This window comes from Strigops habroptila, chromosome 7 (genome assembly GCF_004027225.2).
Source record: "Strigops habroptila isolate Jane chromosome 7, bStrHab1.2.pri, whole genome shotgun sequence".
NCBI classification, from domain to species: Eukaryota; Metazoa; Chordata; class Aves; order Psittaciformes; family Psittacidae; genus Strigops; species Strigops habroptila.
The window spans coordinates 27756739-27774464 of NC_044283.2; the positions used below are offsets into that span (position 1 = coordinate 27756739).

General features: G+C 42.3%; 2 protein-coding genes across 16 annotated transcripts in view; both read left to right on the forward strand.

Annotated features, from left to right (window-relative positions):
* The window catches only part of CWH43 (cell wall biogenesis 43 C-terminal homolog), a 29964-nt gene extending 25654 nt beyond the window's left edge, over positions 1-4310 (forward strand). The window contains exon 17 of the mRNA XM_030493454.1: positions 1756-4310. The gene's annotated coding sequence lies outside the window, so the exon portion shown is untranslated. The remainder of the gene's footprint in view (positions 1-1755) is intronic.
* A 1755-nt stretch (positions 4311-6065) lies between these two features.
* The window catches only part of DCUN1D4 (defective in cullin neddylation 1 domain containing 4), a 42062-nt gene continuing 30401 nt past the window's right edge, over positions 6066-17726 (forward strand). For 2 of the 15 annotated variants that reach the window (XM_030493447.1, XM_030493451.1), the window contains exons 1-2: positions 16069-16338; positions 16975-17014. Coding sequence is in view for 6 of the 15 variants with exons in the window: in XM_030493443.1 (XP_030349303.1) it covers positions 6076-6208; positions 15992-16062; positions 16975-17014 (244 nt within the window). In the remaining 9 variants the exon portion in view is untranslated. The other 13 variants (XM_030493453.1, XM_030493449.1, XM_030493445.1 and 10 more) reach the window with 13 other exon arrangements.

The window sequence follows — 17726 nt, forward strand, 5'->3', positions numbered from 1 at the left end:
AACTGAAAGGAATAGGACATGTTGCAGGAAGGAGGGTGGGTTTTTTTTATCTCCCTCTAATTCTTCACCATATGCTTTTGAGAACAGCTTGAGCATACTTAATTTTATTGTTTCTCTATGTAAGCAAATACAGGATGTGCCTTTACCCAGGGTTTCTTGTTCTATAGAGTCAGGTAACTGCTGCCGTCACCAGGCTTGTCCCTTTATCCTCGTAACCCATCATTTTGCTTCCTTGTTTTTAGAACTGTATTTCTGAGAGTTGAGCACTTTGCTGATCTTTCTGGGCAGAGGATATTCAAAAGGCACTTGAGGAATACATAACCACCACAGCTTCCTCTTAGATGGTATTAGAAAGCCTGACTTTGTTAGTTAGAATTAACCAGCCATTGTTGAACTAATTTACTTCTCACCTAGAGGTGCTGTTTATCTTTACAAGCCAAAGGAAGTGTAATTAATTTTAGACATCCTTTAGGTAGGATTTGAAATCATCTGACCCTGTTCTCTGCATGACTCTCCAGCAGAGCAGGATAAATTAAGTTTTGGTGTGGTGGGAGTGACTTTATTGTGCTTTCAGCAGTTTTCTTCTGCGAACAGCAGCAGCTCCTGTCTCTGCCTTCTCCCTGCCTGCAACAGCAGCTGGCACTGGCACCAGCATTGCATAGCAGCTCTGAGCAGCTCTGAGTACCTCACTTCTATGCCGTATGCTCCTGTGCTAGCTCTGACACACGGCCAGCCACAGGTTTGCCTTTCCATAACCCGTACAAAACATAGCATTATCTTGCCACATTACTTAACATTCTCCAGAGGCTGACTCTGCAAATACCTTGTAATGTTAGCAGTTTATTTATGTGAGATGCAGGAAATTATACTCATAAAAAGCTTGAAAATCCCTTATTTTTAAAAAAAATTCCCTTAAGTTAAATTAAATGGATTTAATTCCATTAAAAATGGAATCAGGATATTTTTCAAGAAGTCAGACACCAAAATGTGACTTGCATAACAGATGAGACTATATGTGATCTCTGTGTGTAATGTCCAAAGTCTGTGAGCACAGTTGGGTAGATTTTCACAGGATTTAGAAATGTTCACCCTATTAGAAATGTTCATGTAGACACTGATGAAATCTAAAATTTGAGTATTCTCTTCTGAGTAGCTCGTGTAATTTAGTATTGGTGGATTTGTTCCTTGTAATGCCTAGTATCAGGCAAGCTAATATGTATGCAAGTGTACGGAGTAGCAAGTATCTGTTGACATTTGCATTATTTTATTAGAATTACTAAGAAAAACTGTGACCATGAACTGTTTGTATACTGCTTTTACTACCGTGGTTAGAATTGGGAAGCTAAAACTGCACTTCATTTGTCCTTGAATCTGCACACTGATCTAATCCTCTGTACCTGACTGGTTTAGAAAAACGTGCAGTGCATCTCCCAGTCGCAATCACTGTGTTTCAAACTATGAAAGAAATGTGCTAGAACAGGTCCTGCTGCAGGGGTGTGTGACTAATCTTGCTCTTTTCTAATCGTACTCTCTTCATCTCAGCTTTTGTAAGATAGTATGTTATGAAATAAAAGGTTTGTGAATGTCTTTGTGCATTCAGAGATAGCATGAAAAGATAAAATGTGTAAAATAGACATTATTTTCTAAAGGTTTGAACTTTTGTGGCAGGTAAAAAGTCTAGATTATGAATATCTGAGTTCTAAATAATATGTATTCTGTTGTATTCCTAATTCCACCCTCTGACGTTCTGTGCAGGTCAGTTAAAGTTTCTAGGAATATACATGAAGAGACAGCAGTACATCAGGAGCCCACCAGTGTGTATCTGAGAACAAGAAAGACGGACTCTAGGTAACATGTAAGAGAGGAACTTGTGAGACTAATGGTACCGGATTCTGCAGGAGGGTGGAGACTTGAGTCTCCTCTTACATATGTTCCTACTCTGGGGCCTTGTCTGAGGCATTTCTGTGTGTAGTGTAAGCTTGGCTTCAGGAACCCTGGCTCTGATGTTGTCACAGAGCACTCTAAAACCTGGGAGCTGCAGTTCGAACCTCTCGAGCTAAGAAGGACCCGAAATTGTTATTTCCCATTTTTACACAGGGTGTAAGAGCTCCAAGCTTATTACTAAAGTTGGGCACACCCTTCGGGTTCGGGCTGGAGCTCATGTTACTGAAACAAGCTGGGTGCAGCTTCAGTGTGCAGGTGGCCAGCTCCCATGCTCTCACTGAAACAGAGCACCAAAGATGTCCTCTACTGACAGTTTTGTGCCCCCAGAGGTGCTGGTTGTCTTGATCCACCTCCAGGTTCAGGCTTTACATGGCTTCCCAATTATGAATTAAGCAGATTTTATTTTTTTTTTTAATTTCAAACTGAAGCTGAAAACCCCCTATAAATCCAGTTGAAGTATTTAAATATGAGCTAACAACAGCCCTGAAACATGTTCTTTCTCATGTACATAAAATTGCATTTGTTTGCAGGATGTTACAGAAGGACCTTTGAGGTCAAAGTCATATGTCTGGGGCAAGTGTAACAGAACAAATGTTTCTACTTCAAGGAGAAGCATGAGTCCATGGGACAGGGCAGTTAGAGTGAGCTGAATTGCTTAAGGAGGAGTGATTTGGAAGTTTACGTACTCTGCAGCTGCTGCTTTCTGCCACCTGAGGTCCTCCTTTATCCTCTTTTATCCCGGTGCTGGTCTGCTGACACTGTGCAAGAATAGGGCGCAGTTGACGTGTTTCATTGTAACTTTGAGGGTGAAAAATCTTTTCGGAAGCATTACAGAGAGTTGTTTGTATTGACTTGGGTATCAGTCACTTTTTCATATCTGCAAATGGTTTATAACTGCGATTGCTGGGCTTCTGGTATACAATTTGTTTCTTTTCTTACAATGCCCTGTACTGTGCTTTGTTGTTACTTTATCTGCTTTGTTAGCGTTCAGCAAATTCTGCTTTGGTAATGTTTTCATTTTCACTACAGTTCTCTTCCCCCTCTGACTTATCACATAATGGCTTGTGATTCTGGTGCCTAAAATCAACTTTCAAGCTCGTTTCTAAGCAAAGCAAGATGAATGAAGGTATTTGAGAGATGCAGTGGCTTTAGCAATTTGGAGTCTGATACCCTTTGGAAACAGGGGGGATCCTTTTTCTCCAAGGTGCTTCTGCACTATGTTTCTGATAGTGGAGAAGATAAAAGTAAGTAAATGGCTCCTCTTTCTCATGTTAGTATTTTTCAGTCTATGGTAGCTTTTTATGTGGTTGTCATTTTAGCCATCAATTAAAAAAAAGCAATGTAGCCATAAAAAGGAAGGCAATAACGGTTTCTCCTTGGTTGCAGTTTTAAGTTTGCTCTAGCAGTGTGTAAACTGGCTGATGCATTTCCTGCCCCTCACCAGTTCTTGGTTTGTCACCTGTGTGTTGGTGAGAGCATCTGCACATGTGTAGTGGGCCAGATCGGGATATTTCGTCTGGCTGGAAAAGAAGCAAATGAACAAAACCATGACAAGTGTTGAGGTTTTTTGCTTTGGCTTGGGTTCTTGGAGACAGTCTTCCTCTTTGATCTACCTTGCAATCCCACTGTCCAAATGGTTGCACTGGCACAAAAGAAAGGATGCTAGGAAGGCTCTATTAAGAAGCCTCTTAATAGAGGCTAATGCTGGAACTGCTTAAGCTGTCTCTGTCCTTGAGACAGTGCTTGATCCACCACGACCTGATTGATCTGTTCTATGTAAGACAAAGTATTTCTGTGTTCTGTAAACTCAAGTTTCAGAAAGAAAATACAGGCGTGATTTCATAACATCTGCCAGCCTGGAGACTTGCATAATGGTTTACAACTAGTGGTAACACAGGAGATATTTATATCTTCTTCAGGCTGGCATGAAGGTGCATGTTGTAATGGGCCTTGTTCTCATGGGGCAGGCCTTTTCTGGCTGAAACATACATTCCCTTGTTTAGCAGGCAGAAGCAGAAAACAAAGTCTCTTTTGTGTTTCCTTATGGACTTCCTTGCAGGTCTAGTTCTTAAGGGTCAGGGATTATACTTGTGCTTTCAGCTATTGAAAAGTATTTTGAACTTCTGTTTGTCAAACCTACAGTATTATTTGCTTTGCACTTGCAGATAGCAGGAGTTACAGAAGCTATAGGCTAAGGAAAGGGTTGTAAAGCCAAGGTAGTATCTTTCATTTTAGACTAACATAAATGGGGGGAAAAAAGTACAAACCTTTCTGACTTCAGATGCCACCTCTCTTTAGATCTGTATGAGTATACAGCTATGTAAGGCATGGAAGAAGATTTTTTTAAAAATACATTGTTATTCAGATCCAGCAGTCTGTGTGCTTTTTATGGTCAATGTGAACAAACAGGCACCCCTAAAGGAATTGTTCCTCTCAATCCAGAATTAGAACAGATCAGATGAATTGCAACTCAGTGGTGCCCCTATTGGGTATAAGAGCTTGGGATGACACGCACAGATGTGAATGTCTGGCATGTGGGACGTTAGAACTACGTGAGAAGTGAAACCTAGCTTTTGTAATGCTTTATGATATATATATTTAAAGGTGGTAGTGTAAAGTATACAGTTGCTAAGGTAAAGAAAAGATGGTGCAAATAGGAAAATATCATAGAGGCAGGAAGTTTGACAGAAATACTTTCAAGGAGTTAGTAAACAAGAATTTGAAATAACGGGGTCTTTCATTGCTCTGAAATGGTCTTACTACATGACTTTTGAAGACAGAATTCATTTTCTTATGGACTCCATCTTCTTCTCTGTAAATCAGGCAGTCGAAAACATAAGATGGTGCTCTGCAAAATAAATCGGCTACACTTGCACATTCTGAGTGGTTCACTGAATCAGGCAAGGGTCATAAAAAGGCTCAGACAGGTGTGTGATCTGTTAATTCAGGACTGCATTCTAATGCATTGCTCCAAAAGGACAATCACCTTAAATCTGGTGCTTCTTCAATTCTGAGTCCTTTCTTTTAACTTAACCTCTTAGAGAGGAAGCTGATTTTCATGGGTAATTTCTGGCATAACAATCCTCCGTTGTGCACAGGCAGCGCTGTAGCCGTCTCCTTGCAGGGTGCAAGACGCTGAGCTCGCATGCTGAGTAGCAATGACCTGCAAGGTGTCCTCCAGCTCGGAACGGGGCCTCTTTTCCCCTGTACCGAAAGCGGGGAAAGCAGGATGGCTCCACGGCTGGGAGCAGGAGCAGTTACTGTGGGGAGGCAGTCGCATCTACCTGTGAGGCACAGCTGAAAACCCGTGTCTCTCCCCACTCACCACCCAGCCTGCTGCTGCTGTAACGCTGACCCGACAGCCGGGGCGGTCAGCCGGCCGCGGCAGGCTGCCATGTTTCTCCTTAGGTAGAGGAAGACGGGAGAAACAAACACATCTTTCCGAATTTGATGGCGATTTGGCTACACTGAAGTTGCGTTCGCAGAGCAAAAGGAGGATGTTGCAGCCCAGCAACCTTCCTCCTTCAGTGCCAGCCGTGACGACAGGGCACCGGCCACCCCGATGGGGCATATGATAGGTACGTGCGCGAGCACTCGTTTAGCTGAGCAGAGCCGAGGCTCAGGCACCCAGCGGCCTGGGCTTGCCCGGACAGCGGGGGCGCAAGGCGGCGGCCCTGAGGCGCTACGGCCGAGGCTGCCGCGGCTACCCGCGCCCTGTCGCGGTCGGCAGGGAGCAGGGGGAACCCTCCCCGCCGCCCCGGGGCAGCGAAGTGCTGCTCCCCGGACCCGCCGTCCGGCCAACCCCTGTGGGGTGGGGCGACCGCGGCGGCCCCGCCTTCTACCCCGCTTAGCCAATCGTCTCGGGGTGTGGGCGCGGCCCCGGGCCTCGGTAGCCAATCAGAGCCGCGGGTGACACAAAGTGGTGTTCTCTGCACGCGCTTTCAAGGCCAGGGACGACTGGCACCGGTGAAGCCCAGTGCGAGCGCAGCGGGGCGGGCCCGGCTCGGCCTGCAGCCCAATGGGAGCTGGGGAGCGGGGGAGAAGGCGGAGCGGGGCAGGCAGAGGGAGAGTGGCAGGAGCCTCGCGCAGTAGGGGAGCAGGACGTGCGGCCCCTCCGGGCAGCCCAAGCCAATGGGTGCTGCCGGTGGGCGGGGCGGGAGGTGTCCGTGCTTGGGCGCTGTGATTGGGAGAGGGCAGCGGGAGCCGGGCCGGGCAGGGCAGTGTGTGCGCCGCACGAAAATGCACTCGGATGCCGCCGCTGTCAGTGAGTAGCGGCGGGGCCGGGCCGCGCGCTCCCGCCCACCGGCGGCGCCACCGGCCTGTTTTTTTTGCGCCGCCGGGCGCTGCCGTCCGGGTGGGGGCGGTTTCTCCTGCCCCTCACCGAGGAGGCTCGGCCGAACGCGCCGCCGGGGCTCCCGGTGGCGGCGGAGGGCGTCAGGCCTGCGGGTGCGGAGCTGGCGGGGAGCGAGGCGGTGCGCGCACCTGTGAGCGGCGGCCCCCTGGGGACAGCGGATGCCCCGCGGCCCTCAGCGGGCTGCTCCGGGGCGGGGGGCGGGAGAGGCCGGGGCTGGACGAGGGCGGCCCGTGCGGCGGCGGGCGGGGGCAGCAGCACCGGCGGGGGCCGGGGGCGCTCGGAGAGTGTGACGCAGTTTCCCCGACCCGGCTGGCGAGCGGGTGAGGCCGCGGCCGGCCCTCGTGGCTGGCTGCGAGGGAGCCAGGCTGCCGAGGGGAGGGTGGGCGCGGGCTGCGGAGGTGCCTGGCGGCCCCTCCGGGTGGGAGCGGGGTGCGTGCGGGGGGAGGTGGGTGGTGGTTAATTTAGCGGATTCCGCCGGGCCGGTGCAGGAGAAGCGGGCTGTGAAGGGGAATGGGGGCCGCGGCGCATTGTGGGAGGTAGAGTCTTTCCTGCGGCTGCCCCGCGCGGGAGGGCTGCGGGCGGCGGGGCGGGGAACTACAACTCCCAGCAGGCACCGCGGCGGCGCGGCACACTGCCCCGCCCCGCGCGGCAGCGCGAGTTGCTGCCCGCTACCCGGCGGCCGGCGTGAGCCCCCGGAGGGCTGCGACCGGGAGCGGCTGCGTCGTCCTCACCCACCAGCCCCCGCTCCCCTCCGCCCCGCCGCGGGCAGGACGCGGCCCGGGGCAAAGCCCTCGGCTGCGGGGCGGGGGGAAGGTGGGGCAGGAGTGGGGGGAGGGTCGCGGCGCCTGCTCTGGAGGTGCGTAGGGAAGGCTTTGTCTCTGCAGTGTACTTCGTGGCTCCGGTTTCGGAGCAGGCGGGACCGTGGGCAGGTTGCCTGGCGTAGGGCATGGCACACCTGCGTGGAGCTCAGGAACCGGCGCCGTCCCCCCCGCCGGAGAGACGAGGCTGTCATGCCGGGCAGAACGATGTTCCCGATTCCTGTGAAATCTCCCAGGGACGCGTTCTCACTGTGCGAGGAGTTGCAGCTCTGAGACACGCTTTATTACTGCAGAACTTGCTTATGGGAAAGATAATGAAAATTGAAGCTTTGATCGTACGTTAATGAACGATGGTCTGACTTTTGGACAAAGTCCTGAAAGCAATTACGGAAAGAAATGCTGCATAAGGCCTGGATTTGCTTGAGTCCTCCTGTGTTTTTCAAAATGAGAGATTGGATGGGGCAGCCTGGTAAAGGCTTTAACTCACAACGTTATGTAATTTCTTTAGTGGTTCTGCTTTATTTTACCTTTATATTTAGAGATCATTACACGTTGATGGTTAAGGCTGCTGTTACAGCACAAATAACTGCCTCATGATAGGAATGGATAATTATTCTAGAAAATTCCTCCTGTTCAGTGTCTTTTGTCATGTCCCCTGTCCAAGAAAAAAGGTGCAGGTCTTCATTATACACGTGTAAGCTACAAATATTCCAGTCCTCCCTCGTGTAGGATGTTAAGGCTATGTGGCAATTATTTTCTTTTATATATATATATATATATAAAAAAATATAATTTCTCTGCAGAAAACAACAGTGCTGTTTCTCAGCCTTCAGCTGTTACTGGCCTCTCTTTAAAAATGTCCCTCAGAATGATTGGATCTTCCACCTCAATACGTTTTTTCTGGGGGGAGGGAGAAGGGGGGGCAGTTCATGGCTTTGTATATATGTTTATTTTAAAAAGGAATATTTTCCTAAATTAATTAACATCATTATTTGTAGCTTCATGGCAGTTGTTTTTATTCCTCATTGATTTAAATGCTTGAAACAGGAAGTGTTCATAGCATGTCTTTACACATACAGAAGTTGGTATGACTGCCTCTTGACTGAACATTTCTTTCGAGCCTTCTTAGATTCTTACCTGTTCTCACAATATAAACTGCATTAATGTATTTTTTCTCAGTTTCAGTTTTACTTTCTGAGACTGAATGTACACTTTTCACGTTACATCAGAAACATGAACTTTCCTTTTTTCCCGTTGCAAACGTTTGCTTTGAAGTTTTTTGCAACTCTGATAACTATAATTGGAAATGTCTTCTCTGTGCCAGGCCGTGTCATAAGTTGAGTTAGGCAGGTAAACAGCCTTCCTCTTAGTGCTTCTCGTCATTCTTTTGTATCAGGATGAGATTTCATTTCTGTAATCACAGCACTTGATTTGAATGTATTTTTGTCTGAGTGGCTTTTATGCTAACTAAGTGAATTATTAATCCTGTATTTTCTTTACTCTTCCCCCCATACTTTGGAGATACTGAAAAATACTTAGGGCTTTTTCAAAGCATTATTTCCTAGTTTTGTTTGTGTCTTCAAGCAGCAGAGGAAAGCTTGCTTAATTTGTCTGTCCTGTGCTTGCCAAAAAGCATTGCACTAGGAAGTGCGGTACATCCCATGAAAATGTGCCACTCTGGTACGCCATTTAAATATTAGACCATTTGATAGCGTGGTTATTTCTTCTACAGTAAGACTACTAACAAGGCTTTCCAGCAGAAACCTGATTTTAAATGTGCCAGTGTTTTTCTTATGTTGTGCAATTAAGTTGTTTTATTTAAAATCATAGGTCTGAGGTTAAACATAATTTTCACTTTTGGCTCAACAAGAGACAGAAATAGCTACCAGTTTGATCAGTTTTTTATATATATATGTATATAGCTCTGTGTGTGTGTGTATATATATATTGTTGTTAGAGCTACAACCAGAGCTGCTGTTGTTAGAGCTGCCCATGGGAACCAGCTGGTGTGACACATGCTTCTGTGTCTCTTGATGCAGATGTGTGGCTGCACAGACAGTGGGACTGCCTGCTGCAGCTGCTCATTACTGCCCATTAGCTGTAGATTACTCCTTCCTTTTCTCTACTGGTAAAATGGTTTGTAGGTGCCCTCTAATCCACTCAGTTGAATGTATCTGGGTTAGCTCTTGCCACTTACTTAAGGTGTCTAAACTGACAGGGTTAATTTTTTGCCTGAAGTGGATTAGGGAATGTGCCCACAACTTGTGCTGCTGGCAGGGCTGTGAGGTCAGTAACTTTTGGCAGAGAGGAAGAAGCAAACAGCTGGAGCAGTAATACTTTTGACTGGCATAGCTGTTCCCAGGCTGATGCAGATCCATCGTGATGTATACTAGATCTGCATGGTGCTCGACACCCTAGTACTGCATACTTGACAGGGTTGCATTTCTGCTGAATTAGCTGGAGCATGAGATGCAAAGTTTTTATTAGCTTTATGCCCTTTGTAGGATGCCAGATGACACCTTATCTGGCATGAAGTTAAGAGTAGTGCTGGCAAATGACTCTCAGGCCATAGCAGCCAATGATGCAAAACTAACTTGCTGATTCTTTTTTGAATTAATTTGGTGGTAGAGTAAGAGGTAGACTGGATAAACACTTTGCATCAAATGGGTGTAAAATTAGTTCCGTATTAAATGTTTTGTAGCTCAACTTCCTGTATTCTTGAATTGTAGACTGAAAGAATGTCTGTTCACTGTCCAAGTAACATGGAATTACTGAAATGCTGTTTGATTTGGTAATACATGCTTTAGAAATAGATTTCAATTAGCTGTGGTTATTCATTGCTTTCACTCATTCTTTTCCAACTGTGGCTGGTCACTCCAGCTTTATTATATTCTGGCAAGAATCTCCATTAGGAATGCTTATCCAATACATTTAGTAGGTACACAAGTGATATTTGCAGCAACAGAAACAGATGTTTTGCACCAGAAATACATTTAGTGTTAGGTCTTTTCTATAAAAAACAAAACACGCAACCAACACCCCTCCAAAAAAAAACCCACCCCAAAATCCCCAAACCTTAAATCCTCCCTTGAGCCAGTGTGCAGGGTTTTTCATCCTATAGGTTAGTGTGCCATAGGTTAGCATAGCTCTTACTTGTTCAGAGTCCATTTAAGGTTCATAGAAATACATTTAAACTAGCGTAACTTATACAACCTTTTCACTGCTTAAATTGCTCTAAAATTCTCAATTAACTTTTAACTGCAGTAGCTCTCTTTCGAAACAAGCCTTCAGGTTAGGGTACTTTAAAAATACCTGGGTAGAATACGGATTCGTTCCTATGGGGAAAAAAAGATTAATGCTTTTCCCTATCTGTGTAGCATGGAGTAATTTTAAAATATTTTGTTGCAGATAAAGTGAGTGACTGACTACATGTGGTACTGAGAGTTCAATGTGAATGTTTATCTAAAATGATAAGTGTTTTTAGCGTGTTTATCATTTCAAACACATTTTGTTGTTTGGGTTTGGGTTTTTGTAGGTTTTTATTATTATTTTTCAGTAGCTTGAATCACTCTGTGTTTTGCTTCAGAACATTTTAGGCCGTTGTGTTTGGAAAGTGTACACTGATTTTAAGCTGTGGGTTTGGATACCGCTGGTGTCAGCAGTAGCTCTGACCTTGGTGCAGCTCTGTATGCATGTGTATGCAGGAGAAATGTCCTGCAGCACCATGTCTTCCATGTTAATGGCTAGGTCCTGTTGCTCCTGAAGCCAGGATGTATCCTCCCATTTAACTGCATGTCCTTATTGTCCGGGCTGGAATCCACTTCTATTTTCCTTATTTTCTGAATCATGCCTTATGTTTAACCCCATCAGATCAAAGGAGACCCTGCTTTTCAAGTCTGTTGTTCTCTGCCTCCCCTTGCCTGCCAGCTTGCTCTTGCATTATGGACTGAGAGAGGTCTCTCCTGCAGGCTGCCCTGCTAAAGGGTGTCGCTGCCTGTGCAGATTCAGCTACAGACACATTGGAAATGAATTCTTAATCCTGTCTTTACGGGAATGCAGAGTCAGCTCCTAGCTGCTCTGTGCTGCAGTTTGGGAATCTCACTATTTAGGTGTGTTTTTGTGTAAATGAAAATAATACTGATGCACATTTTTATTTTGTTTCCTGTCTTTAGTAATGAATATAGGAATTCTGCTTCCTTAACATAAGTATTGAAGGCTTTCACCAAATGCAGTTTTCAGGTCTGAACTTCTAAGTTCATTAATCAATATGAATTGTCTTACTCCTAGGACAAGTCAGTAAGTAGTCTACAGAGCATGAAATAGTTTAGTTCATAGAAGATTAAATGATTCTTTTATGGATAAGTAAAGTTTATTTAAAACTAATTAGGAAGTCAGTACTTGGAACTATTTTTAGTAATACTACAAGTTTTCTCCAGTTCTATTATTTGAAGCCAATGAAGGCCATTAAATAAAAGTAAAAGCATAAACATTCCATTTTAATTTTCAGGAATGAGTCTGCCTGATGTGTATTTTCTGAGAAGTATTTTTTTTCCTGAAAAGGTAACAGAAGATTACCCATGATACTTGTACTGAGCCACATATATCTTAGCAGTAATAAAAGTTACTACTACAACTATTTCCATAGTTAATTTTAATACATAGTTATATCTATAGCATTTACATGGCATGTCTGTGTAGGATAAGTATTTTCAGACCTACTGTTACTGTGACATTTTGTGTACGTCTATATTTGCTCAGAAAAATAATCTAGAAACTTTTAAAGGAAACTTAACTGCAGCTGGTGATCTGGTTTAATACTATGGTTAATTTTTTACTAGTTCTTTAGTAGATTGCAGTGCACCCTGGAGCTGTGTATTGTCCAAGCTTTGAAGAGGTAATTTTGACAGCAGGAACTAAGTTAAAGTTTTTGTTCAGGCATGTACATGTCTATGTGTGCGGAGGTGCACAGGCAGAAATACTCCTTTTTTAGGTATTCATTTGTGGCTTAATTTGAACAGTTTGACAACACGTCATTCACTTCAATAAAAAAATGGACTTGACCTTTAAAGTTTTTTCATTTCAGGTAGGAGAGTGTTCGAGTTCAGTTCGTCTGTATAATTTGCTTATGTTTCAGATATATTCAGGTTTTTGTTTGTTCATTGTATTTTCTATGTTTGTCTCAATGAGGGGGTGTAGAAGGATTTTTGTCTAGTTTGCTATGGAAGCAAGCCCAACAGCTAGCTGTTGTTTCTTTTGCCTCTACATAACTGGTAGGTCTGTAGCATGTAAACATTAATGTATAATATTTTAAAGGTTATTTTTAAACCATTTGCGTTTTACTTTTAAATTGTATATGAACGTGACTAATTGACTAACCAGGCTTTAACACTTAACATTAAGTGTTGATGACAAAACACAGGCAAGGATTAAATTCCGTGATACTGGGTTGGCTGTGGCATTTCTTTTGTTTCTGGATTCTGGATTTACAATTAATTTACTCAAAGGGTTGTTTTGTTATTTGGGTTTGGTTTTTTTTAGGTATTACATTCCGAGTTACTGTAAAGTATTAATGCCATTTGGAATTTCCTTTTCATCAATCCTTGCTAAAGATAAGCTAACATCTGCATGAAAAATAATCAACAGAATATGTATGCTTTTTTGACATACAGCTCTTAAAAATCATAGCAAACGTTCCAGCACATTTCTTTTCAGTATTCATGAAGCAAGCTGTTTCCTTTCTTGTGATCCCAGGTCAATAAACTATGTGGTACTTTGCTATAAAATATTTTTTTCTGCAGAAAAAAAACAACAAACCACCAAAACATTTTCAGACCAGTTGTTGTATTTTGGGTGAAAAATAGCTTCACACATGATGGCTTTTATCATGTAAAGCTCATACAAGCAGCTGTTGAGTGTGTAGCTTGGTGTGATGTATGACTCTTCTGACAGTGGGGCTTGAGTGGACAGTTGATTTAACATATTGCTGCTGCCACTAGAGACTATTTTCCTCCCACTTTGGAGGATCTTTCCTGTTTCTTGCTCTGATTTGTTTATGAGGAGTTACATCTCGTTGGTGATGTGATTCAGACCCCTGAGCTGTCAGGGTTGGTTTGTTTGTACTTTTTTGTGGATAAAATTCCTGGGGTGGTGGGCTGACCAAAGGGGTTGGCAGGCATAACTTGGAGGCTGCAGAAGCAAGCATAGAAGTTGGGGAGGTGGAGGGGAAAGAGCGTATTCATGAAGCACATGATGTTGAATCACTTGCTTGTTGTGTCGACTGTGCCATTGTCCCTTTGCTAGTTTTCAGGATGGTGTTATTTGAACATGGGAGGCATTTATTTTTTTTATTCTGTTTCTTAAAAAAAAGTTTTTAAAAATACTCCTTTTCAATGGCATAGGATACTTGGCGTATCTTCCTTGCAGTATAGATACAGCAAACACTGTAACTAGTTCAGAAGGTGACCTGAGCTGTAGTTTAACTCCGCTAATTCATTGGCTGCTTGCATTTGCTTTTATAACAGGTACTGTAAAAAAAGTCTGTTTTTTTTGGTTTTGGGTCTATCCTTAGTTTGCAAGCTTCCCCTGTGGAAGAGAGAAAACTTTGGACTCTGGTCCTCCATATTCATACAGATAAACCAGTCTTTGTGGAACTAAGGTGTGACACTTGTGCAAGAGCTGTAAAATATATTTGTGTAACCCCTCCAAGTCCATCATAATTATGTAACCTGTTTTTGGAGTAACAGCTTAAAACTGTAAGGATATTTCCAATGGATGCGTGAAGTGTACTGGTATGAATGATGTGTTTTGAAGTGCCTGGGAATCTTTTATTTCAAGGGTGATACGTAATATCACATAATCCTAATTTTAAAATATTTTTATATTGTTTTTAAGGGTACCATCTAAAATTGCTGTTTAATATTAGTTTAGAATAAAGCATTTGCTCAGCGTTGACAGCTTATTATTTCCAGGAATAATTGTTTTCTCTAAAGATTCATGTTCTTTGTAGATTTTAGGCTGAGCAACAAGGGGAATTTTAAAATTCATGTTCCAGAAAGCTTAGTTTGGTCTGGCAGTTACCAAAATAAATCTTATCTTTTAATCTTTGCCCTTCTCAGAATGGCTTTGATGTTCGTATCCCCTTTTACTTTTATTTTTTAGAATTGCTTTAAGTTGAATTGAAGGTTGGCTAAGAAAGTGAAGGTTGATTTTTTTTTTTTTTTTTTTTTTTTTTTTTTTTTTTTTTAGAATCGTTCTGCTTAATATTGTTTGGCTAGCAAAGATGGAACTTTATTGAGCACTTAATGCATATCTTCCTATCATATCTTGGTAAGAAGATCTGGATTGTCTTCATATAGATAAGTGCATCTAAAGTTGGATGTACTTACCTGTATGGCACTTCTGACTTAGAGAAATTGTATTGCTGTGGTGGTGAATTGGGGACAATACATTAAGAAATAGGTGGCAATTAATGAAATGATACTCTGTAGCTAACATAGTAAATGAAAGTTATGGTTCCTAAAGGTATCTTTTGAAATTTTGTTTTATTCACCATGACAAGAGAATTCCATAACAATTTGTGTAAGAACTGCACTTACAGGAGGCAGTTTTCTCCGATCCACTTGTTAACTTCATAGCAGTTTGGTTCACTAATTTGGGGATCTGATGTTTAATGATTACTTTTGTTTCTCCTTAGATTCTGGGTCATCTGAAGTGTATTTTGAGAGCATTTGTTTGAAATTCTAAGGCTGGCACTGTGGGAATTATGGTTTTGACCTTACTTGCATCTTGTATCAGCTACTGGGCAAAACCAGTTAAATTTTTACACTAGAAATGCTTTAATGCGTTAGCTGGGTGGTGACACTTCGCACATACAGCTTTTCACATACGGAATAATTTTGCTTGAAATACTTTGCTTGACATATAGTAAATAGTCTCTATTTAATTAGAGTGTTTTTGCACACAAGTTCTAGTGAGGTAGCTAATTTAGTTTAATACTATATAGTAGTTGGCTGGTTTTGATCCCTGTCAGCTGGTCTGTGTGCAGCTTCGGAGATTCTTATTGGTTTGTATGCTCTCTGGCTGCATCACTGGTGGTATATTTGTGCATTACTTATTACCCAGTTTTGTCCTCAACACGTTTCTAGCAAAAAATAGGGGATTTAAAAGACTAGAGAAAAATTAGTTTGTCACTTTTTTGCAACTGCAGCAAACTGAAGTGTTTTATTTTTGGAACATGGAGCAAAGTTAACATCTATGCTATGGCTTCTTTCATCGAGTGTCAGAATATTTTATTTTAGGTTATATTGGCTCTGGTCTTAACAGCTGCTGTATTATGACCTTTGCTTCATTATACAAAAGTCATATTTCAACAGTGTAAGCGCATTCCAGTCAGTTAGTTTTGCAAGTAAATTAGTATAAAGGCAGGTACATGTGTATTAATAAAATTAGCTTTTAAAAAACCCTAGCATTTTTAGTAAGGATTTTAGGATGTTAAATGGTATTTAAATTGGTTTGGAATATACAGAACAGAAGGCTTGAGTAGCATGGAAGTTATAATGATTCCCAATTTAAAGGAAAAAATTGTAAATATTTATTTTTAATATAATTTTATTTTTGGATAGAGTTAGCCATAGTTCTGTTTTGCTGAGGGTGATCCATACCTTAAAATAAAAATGCATATCTAGGATGTCTTTTGCAGGTTTCACTTATTCCACTTGTGTTGAAAATGTTGATGCTGAAAAAGTATGGAGATGGCTTTTATTTCTTAGTTGTGTGGTGTTTTTCTTAAATGACCAGAACATATGAAGATCGTGCTTGCTGCAGCTGGAAACCAGAGAGTTTAAAACTTACCTTTTCTTTTTCCCCCCCCCTCTAGATTTTCAACTGAATTCTCACCTATCAACACTGGCAAATATTCACAAGATTTACCACACCCTCAATAGGCTGGTAATGACTTGCCATTTTCTCTTAGCAGAATAGCTGGGGCTTTAGTCCAGAATGTTTTGTGATTGAAATCATGAAGTGATTACACTTTCAAAAATTATGACTGTATTTTTGCATGAGAGGCTGTAGGTTTTGAATCTGTTAAGAAATAAGTAGTATTAGTAAAAGGCAGAAGATTATAGTCTGGGGATCAGAGTGGAGTTTGAGCACTGTTCACTGCAGCATTGGGTTTAGATGATGTGTCCACAGAAGAAGCTTTCCTAGATATATCAAATAACGGTAATCATCATCATTATCCAATTTCTCCTGGTTCTTTTGGAAAACATACTGAATGGACAAGCTGTCCTCTTGTAGCCATGCAAAGAGTGAAACAGGATTTTTTTGGAGACTTTCCTTGCTTGTCTGCTCTGCATTTACATTTGTTTTATGGCAACCATAGCTGGAAATGCTGATGTGGCTTCTGTGTGTATGCTGCAAATTTAGTGCAAAAGATTTCAGTTGGGTTTTAATCAGTTTTCTTTAGAACACTTGTATGTGTTTATCCTTAAGCAAATCCATTTCTGATGTAAACTCAATCTTTCTAATACTGCATTTATTAGTGGAATTGTTCAGTACAACAGTGCAAAATTCCCCGTCCTATGGACAGTTATTTCCACTCTTGAAACATAGTTTGGTATGTTTTTGATTAAATAATTTGAATTTTTTTTTTTTTTTAAGATTATGCTTGAACTGTTTAGCCAAATTTGCAAGGGTAACTTCTTAGATTAGTATGAACTGAAAACACAAAGGCTCTGCAGTTTTAGCTAGAGGCTTCTTAAGTAATTAAGGTGAATTATATCAAATAAAGGTTAAAAACATGGCTGAACAGTGAAGTTCACCATCTTGTTTAACTGTGTCATTCCCACTCTCTTGCAGAATCTGACAGAGGACGTTGGTCAAGACGATCATCAGACAGGTATTTAATAGGGATGTAGTAGAAATAGATTGAAACAATTTAAGCACGCTTCATCAAAGAAGTCTCTCTAACATCATTGAACGTTGTATTTTGAGAAAGCTAAAGGAGTTTTACAACAGAAGTGCCAGGATTTTTTTAAATCTTCTTCAGAATAGATGTTTGTGTTTCATGTAATTTATCCAGTTGTGAAGGACTCTCGCAGGCTTCAGCAGTATCTGTCATTTTACTATTTCTTAGTGTAAGTAGTTTAGAAGCCTTCATGAAAAACTTCTCTCACTCCTTGGACTCAACCCATTAGACTAGCAGAATATCCATATGCTTACAGTGCTTTGACTCTTGGAGGAGCATTAGTGAGAACAGAGCAGAAGCAAGACCTCTTGTGGCTATTGTGATGCCTGTGACCGAGTTTAAATGCTGTGCTCCAAACAATCCAGCTTTTTTCTTGAGTGGTTTTGATACAGGTTGTTCCTGTTTCTTGTGCAGATTTTCTTGGTGTCTAAGGATCTGTTATTAGGCCAGATCTGTTTTCTGTTCCATAAAATGTCATTGTTTTTGAAGGCCTTCATCTCAACATTTGTGCTCTGTGACTTGATATCTTGTAACTTTCGTTACCTCCTTTTGCACTTGTAACTTATGAGCTGGTGTCTTCCTTGATTTCTTTTTCTTCCTTCCTTTCTGTGTTTCAGGCATGGTACCTAAGGAGGAAGGAAAA